At 40.4% G+C, this 20,421-nt stretch overlaps 1 protein-coding gene across 2 annotated transcripts in view; it reads left to right on the plus strand.

Annotated features, from left to right (window-relative positions):
• The window catches only part of efnb1 (ephrin-B1), a 176,647-nt gene that overhangs the window by 143,903 nt on the left and 12,323 nt on the right, over nt 1-20,421 (plus strand). For both annotated transcript variants that reach the window (XM_073058127.1, XM_073058125.1), the window contains exons 3-4: nt 16,498-16,590; nt 19,926-20,057. In XM_073058127.1, coding sequence (XP_072914228.1) covers nt 16,498-16,590; nt 19,926-20,057 — 225 coding nt within the window. The remainder of the gene's footprint in view (nt 1-16,497; nt 16,591-19,925; nt 20,058-20,421) is intronic.

Here is a 20,421-nt window from a genome sequence, read left to right on the forward strand (position 1 = left end):
TTGTGTTTGCTTTGAAATCTCTGGGATAGATCCCAGAGCTCACAATCATTATCTGGGTTAACATTCCACGGTGCCTCTGCATCCTAGTTCACGAAGTTACTCATTTTAAGCAAATGGTCCTTGTCTATGAATCTGGCAACAGCTGTATTTGTCTATTATATTAAACTGTGTATATTACATATTTTTAATTTGGAATGATATTTGAGACACATTGCAAACATCTGTCAGCACTCAGTTTCCACTCCGCTTAACACTGAATGTATTTTCCTTTGTAGTGAGTTCATTAAGTTCTTTCTGTTTAGGCAAGCAGGTCAGGAAAAGCCTTGTTTCCAATAAATGTTAATGTCTACTCAGTCCCCTTACTCACAATAAATACTGGTAAAATAATTGCTGATTTGTGGCTTTAAGACTGCAGACAATTTTGTAAAGTGTTTTATAGGCCTGCATTAGCAGAACTAAACAAAACCCCTTGTGTGCCCAGACAAAGCCTCGCAAACCTGTGTCATTAGTTCTTCAGTTCAGATATAGTTTGTTTTATTTTGGCAATGTCTAGAATTTATTTTTAATTCTTCATATCTGGGATTGGGATTGAGATTGTTGTATGTTGGGACTAGATGATGCACTGGAATCTGCTGAGCAATGAATGAGCTTCTCCTTTATTACCTTGGAGAAATTGTCATGAATTCAGCCCTTTCAATTAATGTAGGAGATTGAGACTTCCTACTAAATCTGGATAGATCAGGAGCCAAGATCTGGCTGTGTTTGGAGTGAATCTAACTGATCTCTACTAGACGTGGAGGAAGATGGATTTGTTAGGTTGAAGTCACTCTGAGGAAAACTGTGTTCATAGTGGGCCTACAGAGGTGGATCTGGTCACGCATGATCTGAAAACAGAGCTTAACCTTCACATCTGAAAACCTGGGGGGGAATTGGTTTATGGATCACGTGGGTACCACAGCCTCCCTGTTGCATCATTGGGAGATTAGATACTGGGTTAATATCTTTGTTCTGTGAAGTGCCCATGTAAAGGTATTTTTCTATTCTGCACCTGCAAAAGGTATTGAACAGCTTGTTCTGTGAAGGATTAAAGATTGAAGGATTTGGATGGACAAACACTTAAGGCTTGGGTACATTTCGTTCTTACACTGATGCTGGCTATGTGATGTGTTTCATTGCTGAATACAACACTGATTAATGCTACATTTGCAGTTAGGGAGGCGTTCTACATTTAGACCCATTGACAATGAAGAACATTCTGGATTGTATGTGATTTGTAGGGGAATTTATAAGTGGTTGGGTTTCCATGTGCCTGTCTCTCTTGTTCTTTTGGTAATGAATCAGCCACCGCAAGCACTGTTGGAGTAGTCTAGGTGGTTAACCGCAGACCATTTTGTAGATGGTACACACCGAAACCACTGGAGAAGGGAGGGAAAATATGATGTGGTTGTTGGAGTGCCAGTCAAGTGGTTGCTTTGTCCCGCATGGTTTAGAGACACCCAGCTTCTCACCTGCTCTGGTAACCACAGTAATCCTGTTGAGTTTCTAGTTACCCCCAGGATAGTGGAGGATTTGACAATGAACGTCAATAAAAGTTGCCCTTGAAGATGAACTCATTAGGACTCTCACCTGTTGATAGCCATGGTGTGGTACTTTGGTGGCATAAATGTCACTTGCCAGTCACCCCTTAATGTTGTCTAGGTGTTGCTGCAAGCGGACATGGGGCCTTTGATGGATCTCCTGCCTAACAGCACAGCAGAAGCAATTTCAGCAAAAGGACTATGGCATTTCAAGAAGATGGCCTTAATGCCTTAATGCTAGCTCTGCCAGTGACACTCCTATCAATAAAAATCAACATAGTTCACCAATATCTTCCATCATTCTCACATGAAGCCTAACAATTTGGGCAGATTGTAATGGACAACTTTAAAAATGCATAGAAAAAAATATTCAGTAACACCAACTTACTGAATCAATTTTCTGGTATCAGGAGAACACTGTCAATAGACAGCAATTGTAACATTAAATGAACACAAATGAATGCAATTATCAGCTGGCGTCTGCTTCTGGCCTCCTGCTGGAAGGAAGGTTGTCGTTGAGGCAGTTGAGAATGATTGACCTTTGGGAATTGCGACCATCTTTATTTGCCTCCAATTACTGGAGTGCCTTCCCTTTGATGCCATTGATTTTGGTTTACCAGGGTCTTTGAAACTATGCTTACCTTAATATTATGGACAGTCATTTTCACCTCGCCTCTGGTACTCAGTGTGTTGGTTCATGTTTCCTCTGAGGCCTAGAACTGAGTGTCAGTGATTTATTGTTGAATAAACGCTTTGTGATTGCTCTTGACAGCAGTTCCATTAGGTTGCTTATGACAAGAGAGTAGACTGTTTCGGTGGCTATTAGTTGGATTGGAGTTGTGCTGCTTTTCTGGATAGAACAAGTCTCCACATTGTTGGGGGCATGCCATTCTTGCAGCTGTACTAGAGCAGCTTGGCTAGAGATGAAACTAGAGCTTCAGTACTATAGCTGGAATGTTGTCTGGTCCTAGAGCCCGTGCAGTATCCAATCCTGTCAGCCATTCCTGGTGAGCAGGGTTCAATTCTTGCCGCTGCCTGTAAGGAATTTGTATATTCTCCCCATGACTCTGTGTGTTTTCTCCCACAGTCCAAAGATGTACCAGTTGGCAGGTTAATTGGTCATTGTAAATTGTCCCATGATTAGGCTAGGATTAAGTCAGGGGATTGCTGGGCAGTGTGGCTTGAAGGCCTATTCCGTGCTGTATCCTAATAACTAAATAAATAAATTGAATTGGCTGATGGCTGGCTCTGTAAGGGTGGAGATTGAGGAGGAAGACGAGATCTATTTGGCACCAGGGTACCTGTGATTTTTAGATTAGTATGGATGGGTTCGTTAATGAGGTCAGTTTGTCTCATTGGCATCAATGGAAAGTCCAGCAAAGGTAATAATAAGCTTATATATTTGACCAGAAGTATGAACTATTTTCATGGTCATGCTTTACTGGAACAGTTCTGGAGAGCTGTCAGTAGTGAACCGTTGCTGACAGCTTGTTGATTAGGGTCATAGAAACTTCAACAGCTACAGTGAAGCAACTGGATGTTGGCCCCTTCAATTGGCAAGTGGGTGTGAGTATGTCTGTTTCTGGCTGCAGTATTGGCAGCATCCATAACTTGGCCAGACAATTCTTAGTTCCTGTGGACGGAGTAAGCTCCAGCTAATACAAGACCAGATTGTATCAGTGTCCTAAAGACAATGTTGGGCACTGGTTTGTTTGCAGACTTCAGACAGAAGTGTGGCCAAGTATTCTGATGTCTGACTGAAAATCGACACAAGCAGCCCTTGGGCATTGAATGATAGCGATTTTCAGGAAATGTCATCTCTATCGTATCTTTCGTGATGTGTGTGAGTGGTAATAGGAAGATGACAATCGTCTCTGATGTTAGTAGAAGATAGAGAGAAAAATTGGGACAAAGATTATACATGAACTTCTTGCTGCATATTCAAACTAACCCTCAAGGAACCTTGTTTAACACCAGTACCTTAACGTCCTTAATGCTCTGCAGGAGCTCAAGAAATCCTTTGGGCAGAGCAGCAAGAGTACTGTCAGATTTTCTTCTTGTCTCTGGCTTATGAGATCAAATAGACTCTTAAAGGGCACATTGGAAGTCGTGCTGATTTTGTCTGACCTATAAAAAGCCCTGAAGGTTTGAAAAGTCTGTGTGTGTTCTTAGGCAGTAATGAAGGAGAAAGGATATGTTAATTGGTGATTAGTTAATGCCAGGAAGCATTTGTACAGATGCTTTGAATCTAGAAGTGAGTTAATTACCAATTAATATATGTCTTTCCATTGAAAAAGCAGTGATCAGTGATCAGTTTCTATTGTTCAAACAGGAGGAAGTTAAGAATATCACAGGTTTCAACTTCCATCAAAGTTGTATTTATCACAAGGCTGATTGTACTGCAATATACAAGTCCACTGTAGCCTATGAATGCCAGCTTGTGTACAGCTCATATATAAGAATAAGCATTTGGGAGACCAGCTTTATGGATTTCCTAGCTGCTGCAGGGCTGCAAGCATCTTCTGCCACCTGGGAAGTCGGTTCACAGCCGCATTTCTGAGTTGTGAACTGTTTGAGTTACACACGGTTCACGGGAACGGAACCCAGCCATAACCTCGGGAGGACCTGGAGTCAGGGTTGATCTTTCTGATGTGTTAGCTCATTCCAGCCAATCAGCAAACACTTTAAAATCAGATGACATGTTTTTCAGGGAAATGCAGTGACTGGAAATTTGATGTACCATTGAAGTGAAGGAGCCAAATATATGGAATGTATTTTTTCCTTCATTTGGGACATTTCGAGAGATATAACAAATACATTATGGCATGGTAGTGGCTCTTACCCTTCAATCCATTTGTAGTTGAAGAAAAAAAGATGCAGCTCATTGTGTACAACTGAAGCCAAACAGATAAGCGATGTTTTAGATTTCATCCTCAAACCCTACAAACATGGGCAGCTAAAGGAGGTGGTGATAACTATCTTCAGTTGTCTGATGGAGGGACAGTCGATATGGGGGCTGTGTAGCCTCAGTTGTAGCGAGAACTGGGCCTCAAGCTTTGGGCTTGCCTGCTGCTGCAGATCAAATGGGAGACATGTAAACGGTATGGCGTGGTTGAGCTGGGCTGGGGCCAGGCCTCGCCCACCAGTGCTGTCCCCTTGTGTTCAAGCAGTGAAATGACAGGCTAGATGGTGTGCAAGAGACTGTGTCATCATTGTCACTCAGGATCTTGGACTATATATGTTTTATTTTGGGTGATAATGCTTCTTTGCTTGATCTTTTGAATTATGTTACTTGCTATTTTTGAATGTTTGCTTACTCTTTTGAACGTTTTGCCCCTTGGCTCCAGAGCTGTCTCAGTCAGCTGTCTCTATGCAAGGTTTGAATGATAATCAAACTTGATTTGATTTGAAAAAAGGTTTAGTCATACAGAAAAGGGCTACACTAATGCTACACTGCAATGCTTGCTGGCAAATGCATGTGTTGTACAGAAAAAAAAAATCAGCAACGAGTTAGCATAATGCTTTATAGCGCCAGCAAACTGAGTTCAAATTCTGCCACCGATTGTAAGGAATTTGTACATTCTCCCCGTGACCATGTCAGTTTCTTTCAAGTACAGCAGTTTCCTTTATCATTTCAAAGATGGAAAGGTTAGTAGGTTAATTAATTGTATGGGTGTAATTGGGCGGTGCAGGCTTGTTGGGCTAGAAAAGACTGTTACCGTGCTGTATCTCTAAATAAAAATAAATTATGACATCTCCAATTACTTGCTTATTTGCATCATTTCCTGGCTTCTGTTGTCCAACGCGATTAATTCAGTTCCCATTGGTCAGATGAGCTCAGCAGGTATTTGCCGAATGTATTATCTTTGGTTTCGTTTGTGCATGGGCATCTCCTGCTGTTAAATAATTCATAAGCAGTACCTGCTCGCCAACTTACATTTTATGGGTATGATAGTGTGGTTTTAAATTTCTGGGTTAGAGATCAGGAACCAACATGACAGCTGTGGAATTGAAATTCAAGTCATTAGATAAATCTGGAAGTTTTTGGAAGGTTAGTCTTGGTAAAAGTAATTAGAATATGGTTTTAGAAATACCCATCTGGTTCACTAATAACCTTCTGAGGAAAAAATCTGAAATCTTTCCCTAGTCTGCCTACATATGACTGCAGACCTGTCAGACTCTCAGATGCCTCCTCAGCTGGGGGAAGAATTGGTCTGGATTTGAATTGAGACTTCACACTTAACATTTCAGAAGTAACAATTATAAGGAAGTATGAAGGATATTGAGCTTATTCCCATGGTTGTTAAAGGCATGTGGGATTTTAGGGATTGTTAACAGGAAGAACACTTAAGGATTGGCTAAATGGATTCTGAAATGAATTGATAAGACCAATATCAATGGCTATTGCTGGTGATTCCAAATGGATACTAGTGTTTTTCTTTGGTCCTGGGCAAGTACAGAGACCATGTGATTTTCACACAGAGCTCTGCATGGTTTCATGTAATATTGTGTATAATCTAGCATAGAGAAATAATTTCAGATGTTTCATGCTTGTTTGTTCCTGGGATCAAGCCTGGAATGTAAATGAGGATACTCCAATCTCCAAAATTGTTGAAGCTACAGAATCTCTGATAGCATGAGCTGAGCTTTGATCTGTCTCCTCACAACAAATCATGATTTGTGTGCTGAAAGAAAGCCTGGCTCCTGTCACCCCCTCCTCTGCTTCACTGGTGCAAAAGGCAAAGTGAAGACTGTGCACTAAGGTTGGACTTCGCCTGCATGGAAGGTGGGTGTGGAGAACTCTTGCTCTTTAGCAGGAAAAACCATGAGAAAACATGCAGCTTGAATGAGGGAGAGAAAGTAAAACACGGAATCACAACAGAAAGAAACAAGGTAATGCCACTGGCAGTCCCCTGTGGCCAATGTGACAGATACAGCTTGCAGCTTTTCTGTCTTGTAACAACTCTGGTGTGAGTTGACACCTTAGAAAATAGCTCAGGGCTGAGCACCTTGCACTGAAGAATCTTGTTTCTAGTTCTGAATGTGAATGCAGTATGAGAGGCTTTCACTACCTGTACTGAATAGCTTACTCCTTTTGTTAGGGTATGTGATGGCTGAGTTGGGTATTTTTACTCCTATGCATTTAACCACTTTCAGTCAATAACTTGCACTAAATATTATTTGGCACATGCTCAGAAAACACTCTAGAGGCTGTTGAGGCGGCTCTATCAACTGCTGAAAGAGAGGGGAAAAGAAAGAAGCACAAAGGAGCCCTTATAGCACAACTATCAACAGGCTTACAGCTGATAAATTAGGCCCACTGCTGTCTACACTCCGTGAGCTGGAATGTTAAACTAATTTGTTTAGTAGTTCGACAATGCTGAGTGCAACCCGCTGCAATGAAATGCCAGCAAGGCATTAAAAATCTGAAATCATTCTGTTTGAACAGACATTGTTGCAGCTACCATCAGATGGGTTGGGTCTTCCTGCTCACATTAACTAAATAAAAATAATTGTATTGAGATTGCATTGGGTTCAGAGATTTTTGCCAACACACGGGGATCCTATTCATTTATATTAAAAGCAGGAAAGCAAGTTACCTTGTTTAAAATATAAGGGCTCCTACTTACTAATAATCTCAGTAATAATTTCTGGTAATTAATAACTCTGTTTTGCTAACGTGAATTTCTAGATTTTTGCTGCCTGGAACTGGGAGTCACAGTCTCAGAACAGAAGGTTGGCCAATCAGGTCGGAGAGGAGAATGTATCTCTTCACCCAGAACATAGTGAACCTTTGGGAGTTTTCTGTCCAATGGGGCTGTGAAGGTTCAGGCACTCAAGCTGATGGCTTTGGATAAATATATATCTGAAAACAGCATTTAAAGGTATTTGCATGAGTAGCTAGATAGGAAAGCTTTCGAGGGATATTGGTTAAATGCAGGCAAATGGGACTGGCTCAGACAGACATTCTGGTTGGCATGGATGAGTTGGGCCAAAGGGCCTGTTTCTGTGCTATAATTCAATGACTCTGTGAATTTGCCATTTAATCTAATATTTTCCCCACTGACCAGACACTTCTCACTGACTGGACGCCCAGAAGAGGCAAGTAAATACAAAAAAAGTGTGAAGACTATGAAAGGTAAAGGAAAATTCTCCTTAAACCAAGAATTAATAGGAAAGGTATTTAGTCTGTTCAAACAGGACAATAGTGACATGGTTTGTAGTGCTACCGTTTTATCATCCTCTACATTTCATTCCACCGGAGAAGCTTTACTTCGTAGTGATTCTTGTCATGGTGATTAATGATCCTGTAAGGAGGCAGAGAAGAAAGCTCAATGAGTGATGTCGCTTCAGGTCATTATGAACGACCTGATGAGTGGCGACATCTTATATGATGCTGCCACAAATCGTTCTATTCATAATATGTAGCATGAATGACATGAATAATTCAGTGTGTGGAGCGGATTGGAGTTAGCTCAAGAATAAATGCAGAAGGAACTGCCTAAACTTATTACTTTTGTTGTGTGATGTCAAGCCAATGTACATTTACCGTAAGCCGTCAACCAATTATTTTGATTAAAGAGTGGATAAGATGGAGATGTGTTGCTTCTCTTTAGGTAGTTTATACCACCGAAATTCCCCTTTCGTTCAGGCATTATAACTACTAAGCCTGGTTTCTATAGCAATAATCAGTATTTTGCATCAAAGCTTTCTTAAAAGTTTGTTTTAAAATTTACTAATTAATTTATGGCAGGGTAGGCAGCCATGTTGCACCAGAATAACAACGCTTTCCTCCCAGCAAATTCCCCTTTCACAAGTAGTTGCAAATCCCACAGTCCTGTGCAGCCTGTACTCCAAGTCCTGACATCCCTCTGAGTAATATCTTTAGAGCCATGAAATCAAGCCCATAAAAGGAACTTTCTGTTCCTCTGCATCCATTCACAGATTTGAAGGCTATTACAGAGCCATCAAAACATTTTTGCTGCCCAAATGATAGCAATTTAGGTATCATTTTTTCTCTACTTCAAACAAAAATATTGATGCCCATTTATCCTGTTCTCTGCCTAACCAGTAATAGCTAAGCTGACACTATAGAGCTCGGTACTGCCTGCCCTGTTAATCATTGATACATGAGGTTGATTGCATTTCTTTGCACCTTTATTCAGCCAGGCCACCATTTATTGTCCATCCATTACTGCACTTCAGCTGCGGACAGGAAACTGGCTTTCTGAACCCCTGCACTCTGCCTAGTGAAAAGCTTGCATGATGGGGAGGGAGTTTCAGAATTTTGACCCCGACAGCAATGAAGGAAAGGAACCTATCACCCATTGCAATCAGGTTTATTATCACTGGCATGTTGTGTAATTTGCTGGTTTACAGCAGCAGTACAGTGCAATACAGGCAGTCCCCGGGTTACGAACGAGTTCCGTTCCTGAGTCCGTCTTTTAAGTTGGATTTGTACCTAAGTCGGAACAAGTACATTAGTTAGTCAAAGTATAGTCTTAGTATATAGTATATATTTTACCTTTCTACGCGTATAAAATGTATGTATTCCAATAATTAAACCACTGTGTTGCTTAGTAATAATTGTAGCTTTCATCGGGGCAGGGCCTTTCACATGCTCCATTATTCTCACTTTATCCTTTATCCTTTAAAATTGTTCCGATCGTTGACCGACTGTAGTCTAATGCTTTTCCAATGACCGATGACATTTCACCTCTTTCCAAACGCTTCATTATTTCCACTTTATTGTCAATCGTGATCGCTTCCCGCCAACAGAACAGAATCACTGCAGGCGGCAGGTCCCGACCTCTGCTGGGACCTAAGGACCACCACACTGAATTCCCTGGGTCCTGAAGTCCACCACACTGAGACAGGTTAAATGGGACAAGTGGGGGCTGTGCTGGGTTTTGGTATTTGACCCTCCTCAATATTCCAGTGTTTTTTTTCCGAGGTCAATTTGCGAACTCAACATCAACCCAGCGCGCTCTGGAGCAGTCTGTCACTGGATCGAACTCGGGAACCTCCATTCTCGAGCCCAGCGCTGATCTCACTGCGCCATCAGCCAACTGGAAAAGGCGGGAGGGGGTCAGGGTGAATCTTGCTAAGAAAAATTTAAGCCAAATACAAAGTTACACACTCAACACAGTGTCAAAGTCAATGACTTAAAATGGCAGAAGGTGTCGCGATCCGACTTAAAATGGTGGATGGCGTTCTCCTTCCTCAGTTCGTAAGTACAAGTTGTTCGTAAGTCAGGCGTTCGTAACTTAGGGACTACCTGTACTTTTAAAAAGTAGTACAAGTTGCTAGAAGACTATATAAAAACATAAATACATAGTGCAATAAAAGAGCTAAATAGAAAGGTAGTGTTATTGGACCATTCAACAATTAAAAAGCAATAAATCTTTCTTGAATATACTAAACCACCTTAGCCCCATTGGGTAGAGATTTCCAAAGAGTCACTGTGCTCTGGGTGAAAAGATATAATCTTCTCTCAGTCCTGGTTGGTTGACCCTTTATTTGGAGACTGGGACTCCCAGTCCTAGGCAGTACAAATCTAGAATTTCATGCCAGAAATAGCATGTTTCAATAAAAATATATAACAAATATATTGTGCAATAAAAGAGCAAAATAATAGGATAGTGTTCGTGGACCATTGTCCCATGCAGGGGAGAAAGAAGTGATTCCTGAAGTGCTGAGCGTACATCCCCACGCTCCTGTACCTGCTCCTTGATGGTACGAATGGCAAAAGGGCATATCTTGGATGGTGAGGATCCTTCACGATGGATACTGCCTTCTTGTCACCTTTGGAAAATGTCGTGGATGTTGTGAAAGTTTGTGGCTGAGATTGAGTGGGTTGAGTCTGAAGCCTCCTAAAATCCTGTGTATTGGTGCCTCTATACCAGATGGTGATGCAATCAGTTAGAATGCTCTGTTGAAATTTGCTAGATGACATAGCAGATCTCTGCAAGTTCTGAGTGAAGTATAGCCACTATACGTGTGCCTTCCTTGTAATTGCATCAATATGTCAGGCCCATGATGGATCCTTTGAGATGCGGAACTTGAAACTATTCTCCCTTTTCACTGCTGACCCCTCAATGAGGACTGTAGTATGTTCTCCCTAATTCCCCTTCCTAAATGAAATCCACAATCAATTTCTTGGTCTTACTAGCAGATCTATCTCATTCCTCTACGCTTCCTTGTCACCACTCTGCCAAATATGGTTGTGACATTAGTGAATTTGTAGAAGGTGTTTGAGCTGTGCTAGCCACAGTTATGAGTGTAGAGTAATGGGCTAAGCATTCATCATTGAGCTGCACCTATGTTGGTTATCAGTGAGGATGAGATGTCATTTCCAACCTGTACTGACTGTGGTCTTCCTGAAGAGAAGGACAAGGGCCTAGTCACAGAGGGAGGTACAAAGGGCCAGATTTTGAAGCATGTTGACTAGAACTGAGGGTATGATGGCGTTGAATGCTAAGCTATAAGCAATAAACAACAGTCTGATGCATGTATTACTGTTGTCCAGATGGATTACATCTGCTGTAGACCTATTATGGCAGTAGGCAAATTGAGGGAGGTCCAAGCCCTACCTTAGGCTGGTGATAATTCTAGCCAATAACTAACCTCTGAAATCACTTCATCACAGTAGATGTGTTTCTGGGTGGCTGGTGTTATGCAGGAAGTGGAGCTGATGAACTAAGGTGTGAGCTGCTGGAATGCTGGCCGGTCTGCATCCATTGTGCACCTGTGGTATCTGCAGACAGAAATATCTTCGTTAACTGAGGAGCTGTGAGTAATCATCAGCAATGATGATCTAGGGATGAAAACATTGGCCATCTTTCGTCTTTGCTACCCTCTTCTAAAGTTCAAGTCTGAAAAGCTACGTGCAATACATTTTTTTGTCTCTCTTGGAGCAAGGAACTCACCGCAAAATATATTGCCGCAAGTACTCTTGCAAGGTGCTTTGATCTATGGCTCAAACAGTTCCTATAAATGACTTATATTTCAACTAATTGATTTGTTGAATTATTGTTAAATTCTTGGCTAAATTGAAGCATGATGTACTGTAATTTTTAATCATCAGTTAACTTTCATTTTCCTCAGAATCTGATATTTAGTCTGTCACCATTAATCAACTAATAAACTGAAGATGAGAGACATTCAGCAGTGATTTGTTTCTGCTGGTTTTCAGCTGCAAAGAAATCTTGACTACTGTTCACATGTGTTTGGAGTAAAATGTCACTTTACCTTACTGAGTTTGTACCCTGCATACAATGGGTGTATTTTGTCAGATTAAATGCCTGACTCCATTACTGATCATGGACTGCTAACTGAATTTAGGGTGGTGATTAATTCTGGCACCTATGTAGTCAGTGCAGTTCACTTTGCAAATTTGCATAGCTACAGAATGAGCATACATTTGGATTTTCATATTCTAACCAGAATGAGGAAAGAGAATTATCAAGAGATATTAATTGAGGATTTAATTGGAGGGTATGAATTTGATATATATGAAAACATTTGAACAGGGGCTTGGTGAGACCTCATAGTTGTTTGGTGGTGTTTGATAGCTCAGATGAGAGACACATACATTTCAAACTCAGTTGTCTTTGTTTTAATGGGAAAACTCCAAGACTCCAAAATTATCTTTTGCCACCTTGATTGTTACTGTGGAAACAGTGTTGGAAGCGTGTATATAAATAATCAAATGTAATCTTCATCAGGCCTAGGGACATCAGAATGATCCATAATTCAAACCAGCATTAAATTTGAATCCAGTCCAGAAAGCAAAGGAGCAAATAGATAATCTTGGTCAGCTTGGAATCCTTCCAGAAAGGATATTAATGAATGTTAAATGTCCAAGAAAGACAGCCAACAAACATTGTTCCTGTTAGCAGGAAAAATGTAAACAGACTCTGCTTTGGTAGCCAGTGAACATTTAGCTTTTATTTCATCATCATTTCAATTTCTTCTGGCTTGTATCTTTATTCAACATAGATTTTTTATTTTTCCTGAAACACTCTGAAAGATGTGTTGTGCTCTTTTTGCTAAGTGGGAGCTTCAGGTTTGAGTGCTGTATAGTCTCATCATTTGATTATATTTCAGCCAAGTAGGTGCTTCAGAGATTAAGCTAATGGTTTGGGGTGCAGATGATATATAAAAGATTCTTTCAATTAGGGACACAAGGCATGAAAGAACTATTCAACATGCTTAAATTCACTCTTCTTCTGAGAATCAAACCCTACAATGGAAGATCTGCCTCTGGTAGTTTGCATAGAAGTTATGAAGGTGCATGTTAACGGAGAATAATAGAGTTCAACTTCAAGCAAGCTCATTTTTGTTTTGTATACTAATTTCTTCCTGACTTGAAGAGCTACAAATCCATCTTCCCACAGTCAGGCCCCTCCAGATTGCATTCACTTCTGCCTGAATATACGATGTCACAGTCTAAATGAATCTGCCAAGCCATCGAATCAATTTAAGAGCAAAAACTTAAACTGGGAACCAGCAGGAAAATCACTCAAATTCTTAACAGGCATTACTTTTCGCACTGATATTCAAATTTTACAATAACAATTGATCTACATTCCTTGCAGAATGTGTTTGTTTTAAGGGTAGACTTTGAATATAATTCACTAACTCTGTTTCAATCATAGAGAATGCAGAATATTTTTCCTGTGGAGTTGTGAAATGTTTATTTTAACATTGGTATTCAAGGACCCCTGTCTGAAAAGGTTCATTGAATGTAGCAAATGAATTTGATATATTTTCTCTCTCCCATTCTGGTGGGTAATCATCCTCTCACTGTGGGGAATTTGCTGAGGTTATCCTCAAGGCTTTTCAAGCTCTGCTGTCCCGAGCTATTGCTCACTTTTCTGAGGAGTAGCGTTGCGGGAATGGATTGCACATTGTGTACACTGCCGCCAAAACGTTTCAGCTTCCCTACCTTTGGTGGAGATGGTGGCATTTCTCAGAACGATTCCATGTCAGGTATCCCAAATGTGCAACACTCTCTGTGGGTTTATAATACTAACTCTGGCCCGCTTGTCAAAACCACGGGTCCCTGTGCAATTCAGTAATTCATAGTAAACTTTTCCTGAATTACTGAGATTTGATATGTCAGCAGGGGTTGATGTCTAGCTTTTGAACTGTGCTAATATAAAGCACACAAATGTAGGTAATAAGTCCTCGGGCGGTTGATTTCTAGCTAGGATTTCCTGTAGAAGACCGTTATCCGTGCTAGTGCATAAGAATGTTTGTCTTAATAATTTGGAGAATTTCTCCCAAGGCCTAATTCACCCTTGGCAGTCTGTGAACGACTAACAGGTTTCCCTTTCCAGATAATAAGGTTATTTGAGAAATTATCCAGATGCCACTCTTTCCCACCTTTTCCATATATGGTGATACCTTGGTTCACTGGGAGGCTTGTTAACATTACTATTCACTGAATCAGAGAGTCATTGCAGCATAGAAGGAGAACATTCATCCCATCAAATTCATGTCAGCTCCCTTTGGAAAAATCTGTTCAGTTCTGTGCCCCCACACCATCTCTCTAGCCCTGTAAATTATTTATGCCTCATGCCTTTCCACTTCCCTCGAGGAAGTCCTGATGAGTTCTTCCACCATCCTTACAATTTCCAGATTGTTACCACTCTCTGTGCAAAATTGCCCTGCATCTTTTGCCCTTCAGTTTAAATCTGACTCCGTGGTTGTTTAAACTACCTGCAAATGGGAACAGCTGCTCTCCATGTACTCCATTTAAGATTCATCATAATCTTAAAAATGCTTGTCAAATCTCCTCTGAACCTATGTTTCTCCATAGGGAATCGAATCCTTTAGCTGCAATCTCTCATCTCTTAATTAACTCTAGTAATGTTTCTTCTGCACACTTTCATAGACCATGTTGCTTGTTCTTTACGATATGGACCAATATCCACAAGTCACTATTGCTGTGCCTCTTCCATCTATATCAATTTGTGTACCATAACTTCATCCTCTAGTTTAATTTCTGAGCCTGGTGCCGTTAGATTCTGATGGTGTAGCTTCACTTTTTGGATAGTGGTACAATGTTCTCCTTGTCATCTCCAGCGCATCATCCTGCTGGAATACATCCATTATAAACAATAGCTTTTAACAATTCTTGTACAGGTATAGAAGTTATAGGCCATCTGCATGAAGTGGTGCTGAAAGGAACAATTAGAATAAAGGCACAAACTGGAGAAAATAATTCAAAGGTTTAGGTTGCATCTTGTTGTAAGAGTGGAGATAACAGAATGAGTATTTCGGATCAATGCCTCGTGCAGGTTCGGGTAAAGACAGTCAGTCCAGTCCTGATGAAAGGTCTCAGCCTGAAACATCAACTGTTTATTCATTTCCATAGATGCTGCCTGACCTGCTGAGTTCCTCCACCAACTTGTGTTTCCTGCACCTACAAAATTTCTTGTTTATAATCTACAATATTAACTGTTTCTCTACATTGATATTGCCTCTCTGAGTAGTTTCATATTTCTAGCACCTGCAGTTAAAACCAAACAATTAGTTCACACTAACCTGTCAACAGGGTATATTTTGTTCAGAACCTTTTAAACACCCTTAACTTGACATATATATGTGATTAATTGAATTACAATTATATGCAAGCTCTGAGTGAGCATTATGTGCTACTTAGTTGGCAGTGGTTTAGGAATTTCAATAGATGTTAATCTTGTTTAACAAGTTAAGGTATGAGAATTTTTCAACATAATGCGATTTTAAGTGTTGGAATGGGATCTTGTATTTCATGTAATATTTGCAAAATATCAGTCTAAACATTTAATAATGGAAACAAATATTTTAAAAGGCAGTTTGCCTGGCAATATTCTTTATTTGACTCCTTGATCTGAAGGGAAGACTATTTCCTATTCATTGCTTCTAAAGTTAGAAATGCCGCTTGGCCAGAAAGATGATCCCAATCTTTTAAAGTAAAAATAGCTAGCCTTTTCAGCCCCAAAATGCAGAGATATCCATCCTCCATTTCTAAGCGTGGCCAACCATCACCTACATTAGAAACTATATACAGCAGCCAATTGACATGACAAGCAGCACACCTTTGGCATAAGGGTGCAAACAGGGTATCTAGGGGAACTCAGTGCCACAGGGAGAAAGCGTAAATTCCACTTGGGTAAGGGTTGACCCTGGGTCTCTGGAACTGTGAGGTACCGCTGGAACTAAAGAGTTAACAGTTGACTCAGCTCGGAATGTGCCTGAGCTATAGCCATCAGTATTTTCTCAACTGGCTCATAGCAGGTGGGTGTGCTTAGTTGCACGATATCTGATACTGTAGTTAGCACGATACTTTACAGTTTCAGATGTAAGAAGAGGGTTCAATTCCTGCCTCTGGCTGTAAGGGGTCTGTACATTCTCCCTGTGACCATGTGGGTTTCCTCCAGATGCTCCAGTTTCCACCCACATTCCAAAGATGTCTGGTTAGACTGAGTGACTGGTGGATATGCTGTCTTGGGGCCTGAAACTTGATGACACTTGTGGGCTGCCCAGCACAATCTTGGCGTTTTGTTTCACTGTACGTTTTATATACTGTGACAAATAAAACTCACCTTTGTTCTGCCAATACTGCATAAAGATATTATGTTGTACAAGGCCCTGGTGCCACATAGAACCTCACCATTTTGGGACAGGGTGGCTCTACAGCAGTCAACACCAGTTGATCTGGAACTGCTGGCTCCAGACTTGACGTGTCAGTGATGAGTATTGCCTGCTCACTGCTTAGTGTTTCAGAGTAATTCAGTATATGGGGAGGGCTTTCCATGTGTTTAAGAGCAATATAAATGTATTTCTTGGTGTATAGCTCCTGGTAATATCATTCTTAATGTGTATTTAATCACTGAATGTCATAATAACCTTCAGTTCTTTATTCCAGCTACGTCTAATGGGTCATACGAAGGCTTGGAGAACAGAAACGGTGGCGTGTGCAAAACTCGATTCATGAAAATAATTATGAAAGTTGGACAAGGTAAGCATGGAATCACTGTCCTAATCATATGGTATTCCCACAAAGTACTTTGCTAAAGTCAGTGCTGTGGGATTTCTGTTAAAACATCATTAAGACTGTGGATAATTCCAAAACACCATACTCCTACAAGACTTTGGCCTTCAGTGAAGCGAGGAATGCCTCTGTTAACTGATGTTAGATTTTGAGCATTGAACAAAGGGAATGCCTGAGATCCCTTTTACACAGGCAATTCCGAAACTCTTGGCTTCTTTCTATTCAGAATATTCACTGTTGACCTATACTAAAAAAATTATTGATGGAAGATTTTGTATTGCAATGATCTATTTGCACAAATGTTACATGTATGCAACTGGTCGCTGTATGTATTTGTCAATCTCTGTTTGGCTTTCTTTGTCTGTCTGACTGCTTGACAAATTTTTTGCCCGAGTCCATTTATCAGCATCTTTGTCACACATGTGCCTCATACTCTCTCATATATGGCTGCATATTTATGTTTCTGTTTATCCATGAATGTGAAATTATCTATATACCTGGCAACTGCCCTTTTATCTGTCATAGTGCTACTCCAGAAATTCACAAATCTAAACTTACTATTACTAGATACCCACCTCAATCTCTTCGCAGACTGTTACCAATCTAAAAATGACTTTAATGATTTTAAATGATTTTAATGTAGAACCCTGTGATAATTTTCATATTTGCCATGAGAATACTAATAGGATTTAGTGGATGATTTTTCAATGGCATATTAGAAGGAAAGAATTTAAAAATACATTTTGTCTTCACTCTTTCGAGTTTGCATAATTCCTGCTGTGATGCATTTCCAACAATATTAGATTGTTCAGACTCTCTCCCCAAATCAATACTTACTGCTCAGCAAATATTTCTATTGCTAATAATATGAGTAGGAACTCTCAATAAATCGATTGTGGTAATTTTTTTTAGTCTAGTTGTCATGTATGATTGTTAATTGTATATGACAATTGCACTGAAAATTAACTTTAAATATGGTAAGTATTGAAAATAAATTAAGAAGTTCCTTATTGTCATCCCTGTATTTATATGCACAGTGATGACATTGTACTTCTGGGAACAATAACAAAATTACATTAAACGCTTATAGAAATTTGAGATTTTAGCAGTAAGAGGTGCAGCCGCAGTTAGGATACCCCTGACTAAAAGAGTTCTGTTACGTTCACAATTGGCAGATCCAAGAAACCCAACAGTGACACAAACCACATCTTCCACACAACTTGGTCCTCTCAATTTCAGTTTGAAATTGAATGGAAGGACTGACCCTTGCATCTAACCTCAACAGCTGCTAACCGAACCCTCTTCTTAATGCTATCAAAATCCATGGTCATAGAGTCATAGAGAGATACAACACCGGAATGGAACCTCTGACTCAGTGAGTCCAAACCGATCATCAACCACCATTCACAGTTATTCTATATTAACGTTCTTATCAACTCCCTCCAGATTCTACCAGTCAACCATAAACTAGGGGCAATTTGCCGTAACCAACTACTCTAACAATCCTCAAGTCATTGAGATGTGGAAGGAAACTAGAGTGCTCGGAGGAACTGCATAGTCAGAGGGAGAATATTCAAATTCCACATCTGAGTCCAGTATTGGACCCAAATGTCTGGTGCTGTGAGGCAGCACCTCTAGCCATTCTTCGTCACTTTCAAACACAAATCTCGTAGCCCAACTAGATACCATTAACTTTTTTTGCGATACTTTTGTGATTGTGGCAAGGTTGCATTTATTGTTCCTCCTGGTTCCTCTCAGAGGATGGTGTTTACCCCACGTGAGCAGCTGCTCTGTTAGCTTCCATGCAAGAGCAATTACAGAAAATGAACCATGAATGGTAACAGTTCAGCAAGATGCATCCAGATCCGCATGATGTACGATTTGCAAGAAATAATGATCCAGAAATACTGCTAAAGTGAACCTTTTAAGTTATTGCCGTGCATCCTGTTGATAAAATAGAAAGCAGTCCCATTCTGTGGTGGTAGAGAGGGTGCTTAGCCACATGGAATAAAAATGTTGAGAGTCAGGGAAGCTGCTTTATACTGAATAATGTTGAGCCTCCTGATTATGGCCATGTTTTTTCAATGTAATCCATTCTTTTGACTGGTGAACATTCATCAAACCCCTTGTTTAATTGGATAGAATTCATGAAGAGTTGGTGTATGTATTCAGAGATGCAGATGCAACAGGCCCAGATACCCCTGGAGTCTTGATTCTGAAGGATGTCAATGAATATCATCTTGAGATGTTTGAAACCTTAAGGAGCTAATTATTAAGTAATTATGGTGTAGATATTACTGAGCAAAGCAAACTGGATGTTGGCCTTCGTACTTCCAGTGTTGAAGGAGTTGTGAACAGAGAATTGCCAGTGAATCAGTGGAAGAAAGTTGGCCTGAATTCTTCTGCTGATGGACTTGTGCTTTGGGGCCTTGGGACTGGGATTTGACTGAAGGCCACACTTTCTTATTGTGAGATAGGTAGGAATGTGGTCATTGAATTTCCTCATGACTCCCTTTGATCTTGGTTTCAGTAGCTCTCTTGGTGATGGATGGTATCAAGTACATCATGCTCCTTTTGGCCACACCTTTTGGATCTGCAGCTGACCTCACACACCTCGGTGATTCTCCAAATTTCCACCCAGCTCTTCTGGATGATATCAACGCTCCATCCAGCATTGGACATGTTACTTGACCAGCAAGCTGACTAGCACTAAAACGCAGTTCACTTCCTCGTTATGGCTCAGAACTCTTAACGGGAACTTGTCAGTCTATCTTCAGTAGAAAATAGGTGGAGAGTGTGAGAATGCGAATACAAGTATAAGTTACTTTGTGATCCTGAAGTTAAGTTCCATCTAGATCATGCTTTTAGGTCATTGATATCAATTGTGTGGTCTGGTTACCTGTCACAGGTAACACAGTGTATAAAGTACTAATACAATCCAACACTTTGGAATAGAATCTTGACTTGGATCCTCACAATGCGAGGATAGGATGCTTGAGTCATGTTTTTCCCCTTCGGCAATCTCCCTGTTTTTATTAATTCATGGAACTGGGCAAGTTATAACCAAGCTTAAAAAATTGGGAACATGAGTTGTCTTGAGAAACTTTCCTTCTAAATTTCCCAACTTTTTGCTCTTTGATGTCACTTCCAAGATCAAAAGCCCTCTACTCTTCAGCTTGGCACTGATGCTGTGTGCTGTAACTTCAGAATCTTTCCATTTAACACCTTGATCTTAACCAGCAACTCTGCACTGAAGTCCCAAACAGCTGGCAGTCAGTAATTTCCATCTCCCTTCCATCCAGATCCAAACACAAGACCACCGCTGAAAGAAAAAGATCCTACCAAAGCGCCAGGTAAAGGCCAGGACAACACAATGAAGAACGTTGTCTCCCTCTGGAAAGAGTCATCTTCAGAAGAGAATTCTGGGAACACAGGTGAGGAAGAGACAGTTGCCAGGATATCTTTCCATAATTCACTTTTCTGAGGGTAAATCAATTCAGTGATAGAAATCGATTGAACTTGCACCTCTGACCTGTGGGACATGAGGAATAATTTTCCGTTTTCATGTTTCTGGGAATGATGCTCCAACCTATCAGTTTCAGTGACTGTAGAATTTAACAGAGCAGAGATCCAAATTTTTGGCTATGTTCTTCCAGTGGGCGCATTTAGCATGAATTCAGAAAATTACTCTCAAAAATTCTTGTGTCGACTTGGTATTTTGTTTTAGCTATGAAACTGGACATTTATAATACAATCCCACCAGAATAAATAACATCTTTCACCTTTGAGAATCCACCC

This window comes from Hemitrygon akajei, chromosome 10 (assembly GCF_048418815.1).
Source record: "Hemitrygon akajei chromosome 10, sHemAka1.3, whole genome shotgun sequence".
In the NCBI taxonomy this organism is placed as follows: Eukaryota; Metazoa; Chordata; class Chondrichthyes; order Myliobatiformes; family Dasyatidae; genus Hemitrygon; species Hemitrygon akajei.